The 12500-nt window shown below is 44.4% G+C and overlaps 2 protein-coding genes across 2 annotated transcripts in view; one reads left to right on the forward strand and one right to left on the reverse strand.

The window, feature by feature from the left end:
• LOC307270547 (putative G-protein coupled receptor 132) overlaps positions 1-695 on the forward strand; it is a gene marked incomplete at both ends in the record, with an annotated part of 11703 nt that extends 11008 nt beyond the window's left edge. The window contains one exon of the mRNA XM_080054427.1: positions 669-695. Coding sequence (XP_079910553.1) covers positions 669-695 — 27 coding nt within the window. The remainder of the gene's footprint in view (positions 1-668) is intronic.
• Positions 696-2336: 1641 nt separating this feature from the next.
• The window catches only part of LOC307270546 (serine/threonine-protein kinase MRCK beta-like), an 18415-nt gene continuing 8251 nt past the window's right edge, over positions 2337-12500 (reverse strand). The window contains exons 12-19 of the mRNA XM_080054426.1: positions 11634-11731; positions 11127-11211; positions 9471-9588; positions 8795-8912; positions 6936-7070; positions 4480-4594; positions 4302-4354; positions 2337-2888 (exon numbers count right to left, since the gene is read on the reverse strand). Coding sequence (XP_079910552.1) covers positions 2778-2888; positions 4302-4354; positions 4480-4594; positions 6936-7070; positions 8795-8912; positions 9471-9588; positions 11127-11211; positions 11634-11731 — 833 coding nt within the window. The 3' untranslated portion in view covers positions 2337-2777. The remainder of the gene's footprint in view (positions 2889-4301; positions 4355-4479; positions 4595-6935; positions 7071-8794; positions 8913-9470; positions 9589-11126; positions 11212-11633; positions 11732-12500) is intronic.

The raw sequence follows: 12500 nt of genomic DNA on the forward strand, positions 1-12500 counted from the left end.
GGGATGCGATGGATATAAAAGCAAGAGGCAAGATCAAGGCGCAATGTTATGATGAAATAAGAGAGTAAAGTATGTCCCAATAGTATGCCTACTGCATCCTAACTAGATTACTTTTATCGTCGGATGTAGTATGTAGAATAGAAAAAAGAAAGAGTATGAGATTCAGAACGCAACCACTGTCTCTGGGTTTTATAAATAAAGTTGAATTGAATAAACGAGTTGTTGCAGCTGATAATGTACAAACTTTCCAATGATGTAATAAAATGTCTGAACCAATTACGTTATCACTGTTTGCCGTTAATGTTATTAGTAGGACACACACACACACACACACACACACACACACACACAGAAACACAAGCACACACACACACACACACACACACACACAAACACAAGCGCACACACACACACACACACACACAGAACACACAGAAACACAAGCACTCACACACACACACACAGAAACACACACACACACAGAAACACAAGCACACACACTCACACACACACGATGAAATAAATGAGTTAAAGTATGTCCCAGTTGTAGCATACTGCATGCTAACTAGATACTGTTTATGGTCAGATGTAGTATGTAGGATAGAGAAAAGAAAGAGTGTTAGATTTGGAACACACACATAAACACATCCCATAATGCTTTGCGTCAGATGGGACCTACTGAGCATGCCCAGTAGAGTCATTCTCTTTCCATAGCAACAGGGACATTTAGGTCAAACTGCTAAAAACTGAGTGAAAAACACCAGAAACTGTTTACTCTGCTGTGATTGGCTGAGCTGTGTCTCTCTGCTCTCCTATTGGCTAACAGGCAGACAGACCACGCCCCCTCATTAACTATTCATGACGTGTCAGACAGACTGAGGTCATAATAAATGATTCAGGAGTTTATTAAATATGGATGTGTTTTTGTTTTATACTCTGATTCAAGGCCGTAGCTATAATAGGATTAATATCGGGACGACAATTCCCCCCCCAGATAAATTGATTAAAAAAATTAAAATAATTCTGCCAAATTACTTTAAAACATACGTCTAACAGTTAAAGCCGGAAACAAATATTATTATTATTTTTTTTTTTTTTGGGGCATTTTCAAGCTTTATTAGACCGTACAGAGTTGAAATGGGGAGAGAGAGAGAGAGAGAGAGAGAGAGAGAGAGAGAGAGGGGGGATGACCTGCAGTAAAGGTCCACGGGTCGGATTTGAACCCGCGACCACTGCAACGAAGGCCGGAGCCAATATGGTACACGCTCTATCCACTACACCACCGGAGCGCCCCGTTATGGGATTAATATTGGGACGACATCCCCCCCCCCCCCAGATATATTGATTAAAAAATTTAAATAATTCTGCCATATTACTTTAAAACATATGTCTAACTGTTAAAGCCGGAAACGAAAGATTTTTTTTTCTAGAAAAACAATGATCAGTGTATTTTAATCTTAGCTAAACTTGACACAACTGAAACTAAAACTTTGAACCATGATAACGTTATTTTCAATCTTAAACCTGCAGTGTGTAGAATTTTGGGTTTTATTTCCTAGCAGATTTTGTAGAAAGTAATTATAATATCCATAAGTACATTTAATTTAGTGCATAATAGCTGAAAAAAAATAATTAATTATTATTTGTTTCCCTTAGAAAGGGTCTCATATATGTCCATATTTCTGCATATTTTGCATTGTTTAAATTTAGAATTGTTCTTGTCCTTGAATTCTACATTTTAAACAATGCACCTGATGACATTCCAACTATGACACTTTCAAGATGGCAGCACTAGGCCTTGGTCCAAAATATGCAGAAATATGGACATATATGAGACCCTTTCTAAGGGAAAAAATAATAATTCAAAAAAGAATTTCAGCAATTATGCACTAAATTAAACGTACTTGTGGATATTATAATTACTTTCTACACAATCTGCTTGGAAATAAAACCCAAAATTCTACACACTGCAGGTTTAATATCCGGTCATTAATTATTATTTTTTTGAAATGATAATTTAAACCAATAAGAGTCGTTTTAAAGAACTTATCACGTTTTGTATTCGCTCATCAATCTAACCAACAAAGTGTATGATTCTAGGATCTCATTTTTATTTATTTTTACAAGATTTACCTTAAAATTAAGTACCAACAAATAACATGACAATATTTTACACACACACTTTCACACACTTTCACACACACACACACACACACACACACACACACACACACACACACACACACACACACACACACACACACACACACACACACACCCCCCCCCCCCCCCCCAGAGAAAACGACCCAATAACTCAGGTTCTTCAGATTACTTTATTGACTGTGTGTTCGGTTGTTTACATGTGTTTAAAGGTGACTCTGGGAGACAGGAAGTGGTCAGACATTCTCTCTCCTCTATAACAGCATAGATCTAGCATAGCATCATCTATGTATACAGATCTATGCAACAACAACAACGACGTCATAATGTGCAACTTTGACAAAACTTTAAAATGTCATTAATAAATTCAGTGTTTCTTTTAAGGGAATTATTTGCTAAACGAAGCGGAAGCAGTGATTGGTCAGAGGGGGGGAAAGGGGGAGGGGCTTCCCAGCAGGTTAAAATCCAACAATAATATAAAAGCTCACACACACCCCGCCACAATAAAATCATCAAGTAAAATCTAAAGTGTGATTTGTGCCGCTGGCTGCTGGCTTGCTATTGGCTGCTGAGGCGTCACATGTCCCTGTCCTGGCTTGCTATTGGCCGGTGGCTGGTCACATGTCCATCTCCAGCCCGTCCAGGGTCAGCTGACTGCGGTGGGGGGAGGAGGGGGACGGGGGGCCGCTCGGGTTGGAGCTGTTAGAGGGAGTGGAGTGGGAGTCCACCTGGGAGACAGAGAGACAGATATATAGTACATACTAACTATACTGGAACACAGAGAGACAGATATATAGTATATACTAACTATACCGGAACACAGAGAGACAGATATATAGTACATACTAACTATACTGGAACACAGACACAGTATATAGAATAGTTAGTAAGTAGATAACTGTGTGTGTGTGTGTGTGTGTGTGTGTGTTACTATGTGGGAGTCCACCTGGGAGACAGAGACAGGATATATAGTATATAGTATAGTACATACTTACTTTACTGGAACACAGAGACAGTATATAGTATAGTTAGTGTAGTGTGCTACTATGTGGGAGTCCACATGGGAGACAAAGGAATCAGGTTCTAAGGTGCGCCCACACCATACGCTTTACGCGCCAGAGGATGAAACCATTGGTTTAGGAGGCGCGCAGACCAAGCGCTTTACGCGCTAGAGGTGCAGATGGTTTAGGAGGCGCCCACACCAAACGCTTTACGCGCTAGAGGTGCAGATGGTTTAGGAGGCGCCCACACCAAACGCTTTACGCGCTAGAGGTGCAGATGGTTTAGGAGGCGCCCACACCAAACGCTTTACGCGCTAGAGGTGCAGATGGTTTAGGAGGCGCCCACACCAAACGCTTTACGCGCTAGAGGTGCAGATGGTTTAGGAGGCGCCCACACCAAACGCTTTACGCGCTAGAGGTGCAGATGGTTTAGGAGGCGCCCACACCAAACGCTTTACGCGCTAGAGGTGCAGATGGTTTAGGAGGCGCCCACACCAAACGCTTTACGCGCTAGAGGTGCAGATGGTTTAGGAGGCGCCCACACCAAACGCTTTACGCGCTAGAGGTGCAGATGGTTTAGGAGGCGCCCACACCAAACGCTTTACGCGCTAGAGGTGCAGATGGTTTAGGAGGCGCCCACACCAAACGCTTTACGCGCTAGAGGTGCAGATGGTTTAGGAGGCGCCCACACCAAACGCTTTACGCGCTAGAGGTGCAGATGGTTTAGGAGGCGCCCACACCAAACGCTTTACGCGCTAGAGGTGCAGATGGTTTAGGAGGCGCCCACACCAAGCGCTTTACGCGCTAGAGGTGCAGATGGTTTAGGAGGCGCCCACACCAAACGCTTTACGCGCTGGAGGTGCAGATGGTTTAGGAGGCGCCCACACCAAACGCTTTACGCGCTAGAGGTGCAGATGGTTTAGGAGGCGCCCACACCAAACGCTTTACGCGCTAGAGGTGCAGATGGTTTAGGAGGCGCCCACACCAAGTCAAAGTTGTTGAAGAAATTGTTTAAATTAATTGATTTTATACATATTTTTTCCCAATGTGTGTGTGTGTGTGTGTGTGTGTGTGTGTGTGTGTGTGCGTGTGTGTGTGTGCGTGCGTGTGTGTGTGTGCGTGCGTGTGTGTGTGTGTTACCTCTTGGTCCTGGTCTGGTTCAGAGCTGCGAGACGAAGCTCCGCCTCCAAAATCTGAACCGAAGAAAACACAGAAAAAACAGCTGACATCACAAGAGAGAGAGAGAGAGAGAGAGAGAGAGAGAGTGTGTGTGTGTGTGTGTGTGTGTGTGTGTGTGTGTGTGTGTGTGTGTGTGTACCTGAAGCTGTGCGCGTGATGTGTGTGTGTGACTTGTTTCTCTGTTGCCGGGAGATACTGGACAGAGGGCGTGGCTTCTCTCTAACCGGGTCATCCTGAGAGGAGGGAGTCACACTCTGTAACACACACACACACACACACACACACACACACACACACACACACACAGACAGACAGACACACACACAGACAGACACAGACACACACTCTCACACACACAGACAGACAGAGACACACACAGACACACGCACACACACACACACACACACACACACACACACACACTTCAGAGTTAGCTCATGATTGTAGCACCCCCTGTGCTCACTGTTCTTACTTCAGCAGCAAATAATTATTAGAAAACATCACAACACAAGCCAAACATTTGTGTTAAACCTGCAGTGTGTAGAATTTTGGGTTTTATTTTCTAGCAGATTTTGTAGAAAGTAATTATAATATCCATAAGTACATTTAATTTAGTACATAAAAGCTGAAAAAAAGGTTTTTTTTTTTCCCTTAGAAAGGGTCTCATATATGTCCATATTTCGGCATATTTTGGACCAAGGCCTAGTGCCGCCATCTTGAAAGTGTCATAGTTGGAATTAGGGCTGGGTATCGTCAAGGACTTTGCGATACGATACGTATCACGATACACTGGTCACGAAACGATATATCACGATATATTGCATATCTTGATATATCACGATATATTGCGATATTCCATAAACAAGTTGCCTTGTCAAACATAACAGCACAATATATTGATAATTTCACAGACAAATGAAGTCAAAACTATTTAATTCATAACTTCCTTTACTATTTTCTTCCTTTTTTTTTTGGGTTTTGGCAAATGATCAAACACTGCTGCAGCTGCTTAACATCAAAATAACAAATCCAATTCACTCTTGTACTAACTGTACAGGACACACTGATAATGAAAACACATCAGTCTGCTGCTTTTGTGACACAGTGAATCTTAAGTATTCTTATAAACAAAATTGATCTAACTTCAATAGTCAGTATCCTAGAGGCTCAGGCCTGACAGCAGACATGGGTTTGAATCCGACCCGTGGTTGTTCTCTGCATTTCATTCCCTCTCTGCCCCATTTCACATATGTATCTCTGCACTGTCAATAAAGCCTTGAAAAGCAAAAGCAAAAGCTAAAAAAAAAAATCATAAAAAAATCAATTAAAAAAATATCGATTTTTAGTTATAAAAATCGATACTGATATCGCGAAACTAAGTATCGCGATATATCGATATTTTGACACAGCCCTTGTTGGAATGTCATCATGTGCTGTATGAGTATGACTGATGGTTAGGTTTGGCATGTGAAAGGTGCAGTGTGTAACATGACATCATCAAGAAAGTTCTACAAAGTTCTAGAATGCAACACTCCCTGGGTAACCCCACCCCTTTAGAATAATAACAGAAGCTACAGTGGCCTTCAAGGACAAGAACAATTCTAAATTTTAAACAATGCACCTGATGACATTCCAACTATGACACTTTCAAGATGGCGGCACTAGGCCTTGGTCCAAAATATGCAGAAATATGGACATATACGAGACCCTTTCTAAGGAAAAAAATAATAATTCTAAAAAAAAGATTCAGCTATTATGCACTAAATTAAACGTACTTATGGATATTATAATTACTTTCTACAAAATCTGCTAGGAAATAAAACCCAAAATTCTACACACTGCAGGTTGAAGCTTGAGGCTGTGTAGTTGTTACAGAGCCATCCTTTCTTTAACAGCCGAACGTTAGTGGTTCAGTCAGTTATTTGTTGTTATAGTTTTCTCTTCTAGATTAAGGGTCTGTAGAACTATTTTGTCTTGGGTTAGAGGATAGGGTTAGGGGGTTAGGGGAGGTAGCGGTGAGCAGGAGGAGACAGAGGTGCCTACCCGTTCCAGAGAGGAGACAGAGGGTTAGGGGTTAGCAGCAGGAGATAGCAGGTAGTTAGGGGGTTAGAGGGTTAGGGGTTAGGGGGTTAGGGGGTTAGGGGGTTAGGGGGTTAAGGGGTTAGGGGGTTAGGGGGTTAGGGGTTAGAGGGTTAGGGGTTAGGGGTTAGGGGGTTAGAGGGTTAGGGGTTAGGGGGTTAGGGGGTTAGGGGGTTAGGGGTTAGGGGGTTAGGGGGTTAGGGGGTTAAGGGGTTAGAGGGTTAGAGGGTTAGGGGGTTAGGGGGTTAGGGGGTTAGGGGGTTAGGGGGTTAGAGGGTTAGGGGTTAGGGGGTTAGGGGGTTAGGGGGTTAAGGGGTTAGAGGGTTAGAGGGTTAGGGGGTTAAGGGGTTAGGGGGTTAGGGGGTTAGGGGGTTAAGGGGTTAGGGGTTAGAGGGTTAGGGGGTTAGGGGTTAGGGGTTAGGGGGTTAGAGGGTTAGGGGAGATAGCGGTGAGGAGGGTAACAGGGATAGCAGGCGGGTTACATAGCGGGGAGCAGGAGGAGACAGAGGTGCCTACCCGTTCCAGAGAGGAGACAGAGGAGGAGGAGGAGTCTTTGTGGAGGAAGGCTCCGGCGGACAGCGAGCTCATGTGATACACGTGGTTAAAGTGGGAGGGGTCAGAGATGAGGGAGGGGGGGGGGACCTCACACACCTGGGAGAGAGAGAGAGAGAGGGATGGAGAGGGAGGGAGGGAGAGGGAGAGAGAGGGAGGGAGAGGGAGGGAGGGAGAGGGAGAGGGAGAGGGAGAGGGAGAGGGAGAGGGAGAGGGAGAGGGAGAGGGAGAGGGAGAGGGAGAGGGATGGAGAGGGAGGGAGGCAGAGAGAGAGGGAGGGAGAGAGAGGGAGAGAGGGAGAGGGAGAGGGAGAGAGGGAGGGAGGGAGAGAGGGAGAGAGGGAGGGAGGGAGGGAGAGGGAGGGAGAGAGGGAGAGAGGGAGGGAGGGAGAGGGAGGGAGTGAGAGGGAGAGAGAGAGGGAGGGAGGGAGGGAGAGAGAGAGGGAGGGAGAGGGAGGGAAAGAGAGAGGGAGAGAGAGAGAGAGAGAGGGAGGGAAAGAGGAGGAGTCAACTAGCTGCTGCTAAAGGGGTAGACCGCCATTCTGGAGAACGATTGGTGTCAAAATCACTTTGTCAAAACCAGTGAATCTCCTCATGATGGGCCGACCGTGGCTCAGGTGGTAGAGCGGGTCGGCCAATGATCAAAGGGTTGGCGGTTCGATCCCCGCCCTGCCACCTGTGTCATGGTTGTTGTGTCCTTGGGCAAGACACTTCACCCACCTTGCCTGGTGTGAATGTGTATGACTGCTGTATGTTTGAGGTGGTGGTCTGAGGGGCCGTAGGCGCTGAATGTCAGCCACGCTTCCGTCAGTCTGCCCCAGGGCAGCTGTGGCTACTATGGTAGTTTACCACCACCGGTATGACTGTGTGTGAATGAATGGAACCTGGAACCCTGTAAAGAGCTTTGAGTGTCTAGAAAAGAGCTGTGTGCAGTGAAAACAGTCCATTGTTAATACACAGCCTAGATTCTGTAAACTGGCTCGGCACTAGCTACGGTGGCCCCCTTTAGTTTACAGAGCCTAGGCTGTGTATTAACACAGTACAGACAGGTAGCGGATCATGAGGAGATATTCACTGACCGTTCTCCAGAATCACTGACTGCACCTTTAATGACCCAAAACCACAAACAGAGGAGTCTAGACACTGGCACCAAGATGAAAGATATCCCCATACCCAGAGAAGAGGTGTGTGAGTGTGTGTAGGTTTCTGTGTGTGTGTGTGTGTGTGTGTGTGTGTGTGTGTGTGTGTGTGTGTGTGTGTGTGTGTATCTGTCTGTCTGTCTGTCTGCCTGCGTCTCTGGTTGTGTGTGTGTGTCTCCCTCTGTGTGTGTGTGTGTCTCTCTGTCTGTCTTTGTCCATCTGTCTGTCTCTCTGTGTCTGTGTGTGTGTGTGTGTGTGTGTCTCTCTGTCTGCGTCACCATAGTGTGTGTGTGTACTAACAGTGTCTGTCTGTCTCACCATTTTTTTTTTAACCTTTATTTATACAGGTATATCCCATTGAGTCCGAAGACTCTTTTTCAAGGGAGACCTGTTTTCCTTTCCCACGTTACCATTCACACACACATTCATACACCGATAGCAGCAGCTAACTATCGACATTCACACGAGGCAAGGTGGGTGAAGTGTCTTGCCCAAGGACACATCAACTATGACACAGGTGGCAGGGCGGGGATCGAACCTCCAACCCTTTGATCATCAGCCGACCCGCTCTACCACCTGAGACACAGTCGCCCCCCATAGTGTGTGTACACTAACAGTCTGTCTGTCTGCCTGTCTGCCTGTCTCTCTGTCTCTCTGTGTCTGTCTGTCTGTCTGTCTGTCTCACCATCGGTAGGTCCATGAGAACCTGCATGCCGTCTCCTGGTCCCATGTGAGCCACGTGGTTGAAGTTCATCGGGTTGGAAATCATCTTTGATCTGAGTTCAGGGTCTCTGAGCATCTCCCTACACACACACACACACACACACACACACACACACAAAGACACAGACAGACAGACAGACAGACACAAACGCACGCACGCGCACGCAGACAGACAGACACACACAGAGAGAGAGAGAGAGAGAGAGAGAGAGAGAGACACACACACACACACACACAAAATAATTTACACCTTAATGTTACCATTTAATGTTACACAGCCCTCATACATTCTGTGTATACAGCATTCTAAAATATATTTAGCATACTTAACTTGCAAAATAAACTTGTATACTTGCATATTTAACTTGTATACTTGCATATTTAACTTGTATACTTAACTTGTAAACTTGTATACTTAACTTGTAAACTTGCATACTTAACTTGTATACTTGCATACTTAACTTGTAAACTTGCATACTTAACTTGTATACTTCCATACTTAACTTTCATAGTAAACTTGCAAACCAAACTTGTATAATATATAGGTAAAGGGTTAACCCTAACCCTGTCTGTCTGTCTGTCTGTCTGCCTGTCTGTCTGTATCTCTGTCTGTCTGTCTGTCTGCGTGTCTGTCTCACCTCCTCTGCTGCAGCCTCTCCTCCTCTGGAACCTTGAAGAGGAACTTTCTCTTGGAGCGAGTTCTCACCATCAGCCTCCTGCTTTGGTCTGAGGGGGCGGGGATAGTGAGCTCACCCTCTGAGACACACACACACACACACACACACACACACACACACACACACACACACACACACACACACACACACACACACACACACACACACACACACACACACACACACACACACACACACACACACACACACACACACACACACACACACACACGTAAGTAAGGCTTTATTTATATAGCACCTTTTTTTTAAAGATAATATTTTTGGCATTTGGGTTCATTTACAACTCTGATCAATATGGATCAAATCGAGGGTTTGGAGCGACAGGGGAGTAAGAGACACATTGAGGGTTTGGAGTGACAGGGGCGTAAGAGACATATTGAGGGTTTGGAGTGACAGGAAGAGACATATTGAGGGTTTGGAGTGACAGGAAGAGACATATTGAGGGTTTGGAGGGACAGAGTGACAGGGGAGTAAGAGACATATTGAGGGTTTGGAGAGACAGAGTGACAGGGGAGTAAGAGACATATTGAGGGTTTGGAGTGACAGAGTGACAGGGGAGTAAGAGACATATTGAGGGTTTGGAGCGACAGAGTGACAGGGGCGTAAGAGACATATTGAGGGTTTGGAGTGACAGGGGCGTAAGAGACATATTTAGCGAACATGACTTTTATATCATGTTAAAGGTCTTGATAAGTTCTATCAAAGGGTAAAAGAATAACGTCACTAAACATTTTACTGTTTGAAATAAAGGCTGAAAACATAAAGGCGTCAGTGAAAACCTTCAGTTGAGTTTGGAGCAGAAAAGGCGTAAGTGCTTCATAGATAGACTAAAGAGCTGATAATATGGAGGGAATGCAGAAAAGACCATCACTTATAATGCAGAAAAAGTGTTTTGAATATGTTTGGAGAACCTGACATACCCACATATGATGGAGACAATATGGAGACTAAAATAAACACCTTATTTTTTACATTTTTTTTTTAATTTACATTTTTTCTAAAATATGAATTCCTTGAAGCTGATCACTATCAGAGTAGAGATTGAAGCCTAATCTCTATCAGACTGAAGCCTAATCTCTATCAGACTGAAGCCTAATCTCTATCAGACTGAAGCCTAATCTCTATCAGACTGAAGCCTAATCTCTATCAGACTGAAGCCTAATCTCTATCAGACTGAAGCCTAATCTCTATCAGACTGAAGCCTAATCTCTATCAGACTGAAGCCTAATCTCTATCAGACTGAAGCCTAATCTCTATCAGACTGAAGCCTAATCTCTATCAGACTGAAGCCTAATCTCTATCAGAGTAGAGATTACTTCCATTTGCTGTTTTTTATTAAATATTTACAAACGATAAAAGTTTGTTTTTGCTGTAAAATTCTGAAAATGTCACTTACGCCCTTATCGCTCCAAGCCCTTGAAATACAGAATTTTCTAGTAATAGTATAATAGTAATAGTGTGTGTGTGTGTGTGTGTATGTGTGTGTGTGTGTGTGTTACAGCGTGTGTGTGTGTGTGTGTATGTGTGTGTGTGTGTGTGTTACAGCGTGTGTGTGTGTGTGTGTGTGTGTGTGTGTGTGTGTGTGTGTGTAGTTACCTGATGAACTGTTGCTGAAGTAAAGCAGACGAGGAGATTCTGAACTCAGGAGATTTAATGTTCCTTCAACATTCAGAGGTCTGATCTGAGGACAGACAGACAGACAGACAGACAGGCAGGCAGACAGACAGACAGACAGGCAGGCAGACAGACAGACAGACAGGCAGGCAGGCAGACAGACAGACAGACAGACAGACAGACAGGCAGGCAGAGAGACATCAAAGTTCAAAATTAAAACCATCAAAAAAATATTTTTTCAAATTATCAAAACTTTTGTGTCTCTGTGTAGGTGAGAGTGAGTGTGTGTGTGTGAGTGCGTGTGTGTGTGAGTGTGGTTGTGTGTGTGTGTGAGTGTGTGTATGTTTGTGTGTGTGTGTGTGTCTGTCTGTCTGTGTGTGTGTGTGTTACCTTGCGTAGGGAGATGGTCTGAGTGTGTGTGTGTGTGTGTGTGAGTGTGTGTGTGTGTGTGTGTGTGTGTGTGTGTCTGAGTGTGAGTGTGTGTGTTACCTTGCGTAGGGAGATGGTCTGAACCCATTCTGTGGTGTGAATGTCAAACACGTCCACACCGTACTCACTGTAGACTGTGAGGTGGTCTGAGTTAGCACCTGAGACACACACACACACACACACACACACACACACACACACACACACACACACACACACACACACACACACACACACACACACACACACACACACACACACACACACACACACACACACACACACACACACACACACACACACACCCACACACACACACACACACACACACAGGGAGAAATAGAGAGATTTTTGATTTCAAAGAATTAAAAAAAATATGATTGATCATTTTAAACCCACATTATATATTGTATACCAATGTTCTGCATGGTTTAACTAGTGTGTTAGTGTACTGCATGGTCTAACTAGTGTGTTAGTGTTCTGCATGGTCTAACTAGTGTGTTAGTGTTCTGCATGGTCTAACTAGTGTGTTAGTGTACTGCATGGTCTAACTAGTATGTTAGTGTACTGCATGGTCTAACTAGTGTGTTAGTGTTCTGCATGGTCTAACTAGTGTGTTAGTGTTCTGCATGGTCTAACTAGTATGTTAGTGTTCTGCATGGTCTAACTAGTGTGTTAGTGTACTGCATGGTCTAACTAGTGTGTTAGTGTTCTGCATGGTCTAACTAGTGTGTTAGTGTTCTGCATGGTCTAACTAGTGTGTTAGTGTACTGCATGGTCTAACTAGTGTGTTAGTGTACTGCATGGTCTAACTAGTGTGTTAGTGTTCTGCATGGTCTAACTAGTGTGTTAGTGTTCTGCATGGTCTAACTAGTGTGTTAGTGTTCTGCATGGTCTAACTAGTGTGTTAGTGTTCTGCATGGCCTA

Source organism: Ammodytes marinus, assembly GCF_949987685.1.
Source record: "Ammodytes marinus genome assembly, contig: scaffold_274, whole genome shotgun sequence".
NCBI lineage: Eukaryota > Metazoa > Chordata > Actinopteri > Uranoscopiformes > Ammodytidae > Ammodytes > Ammodytes marinus.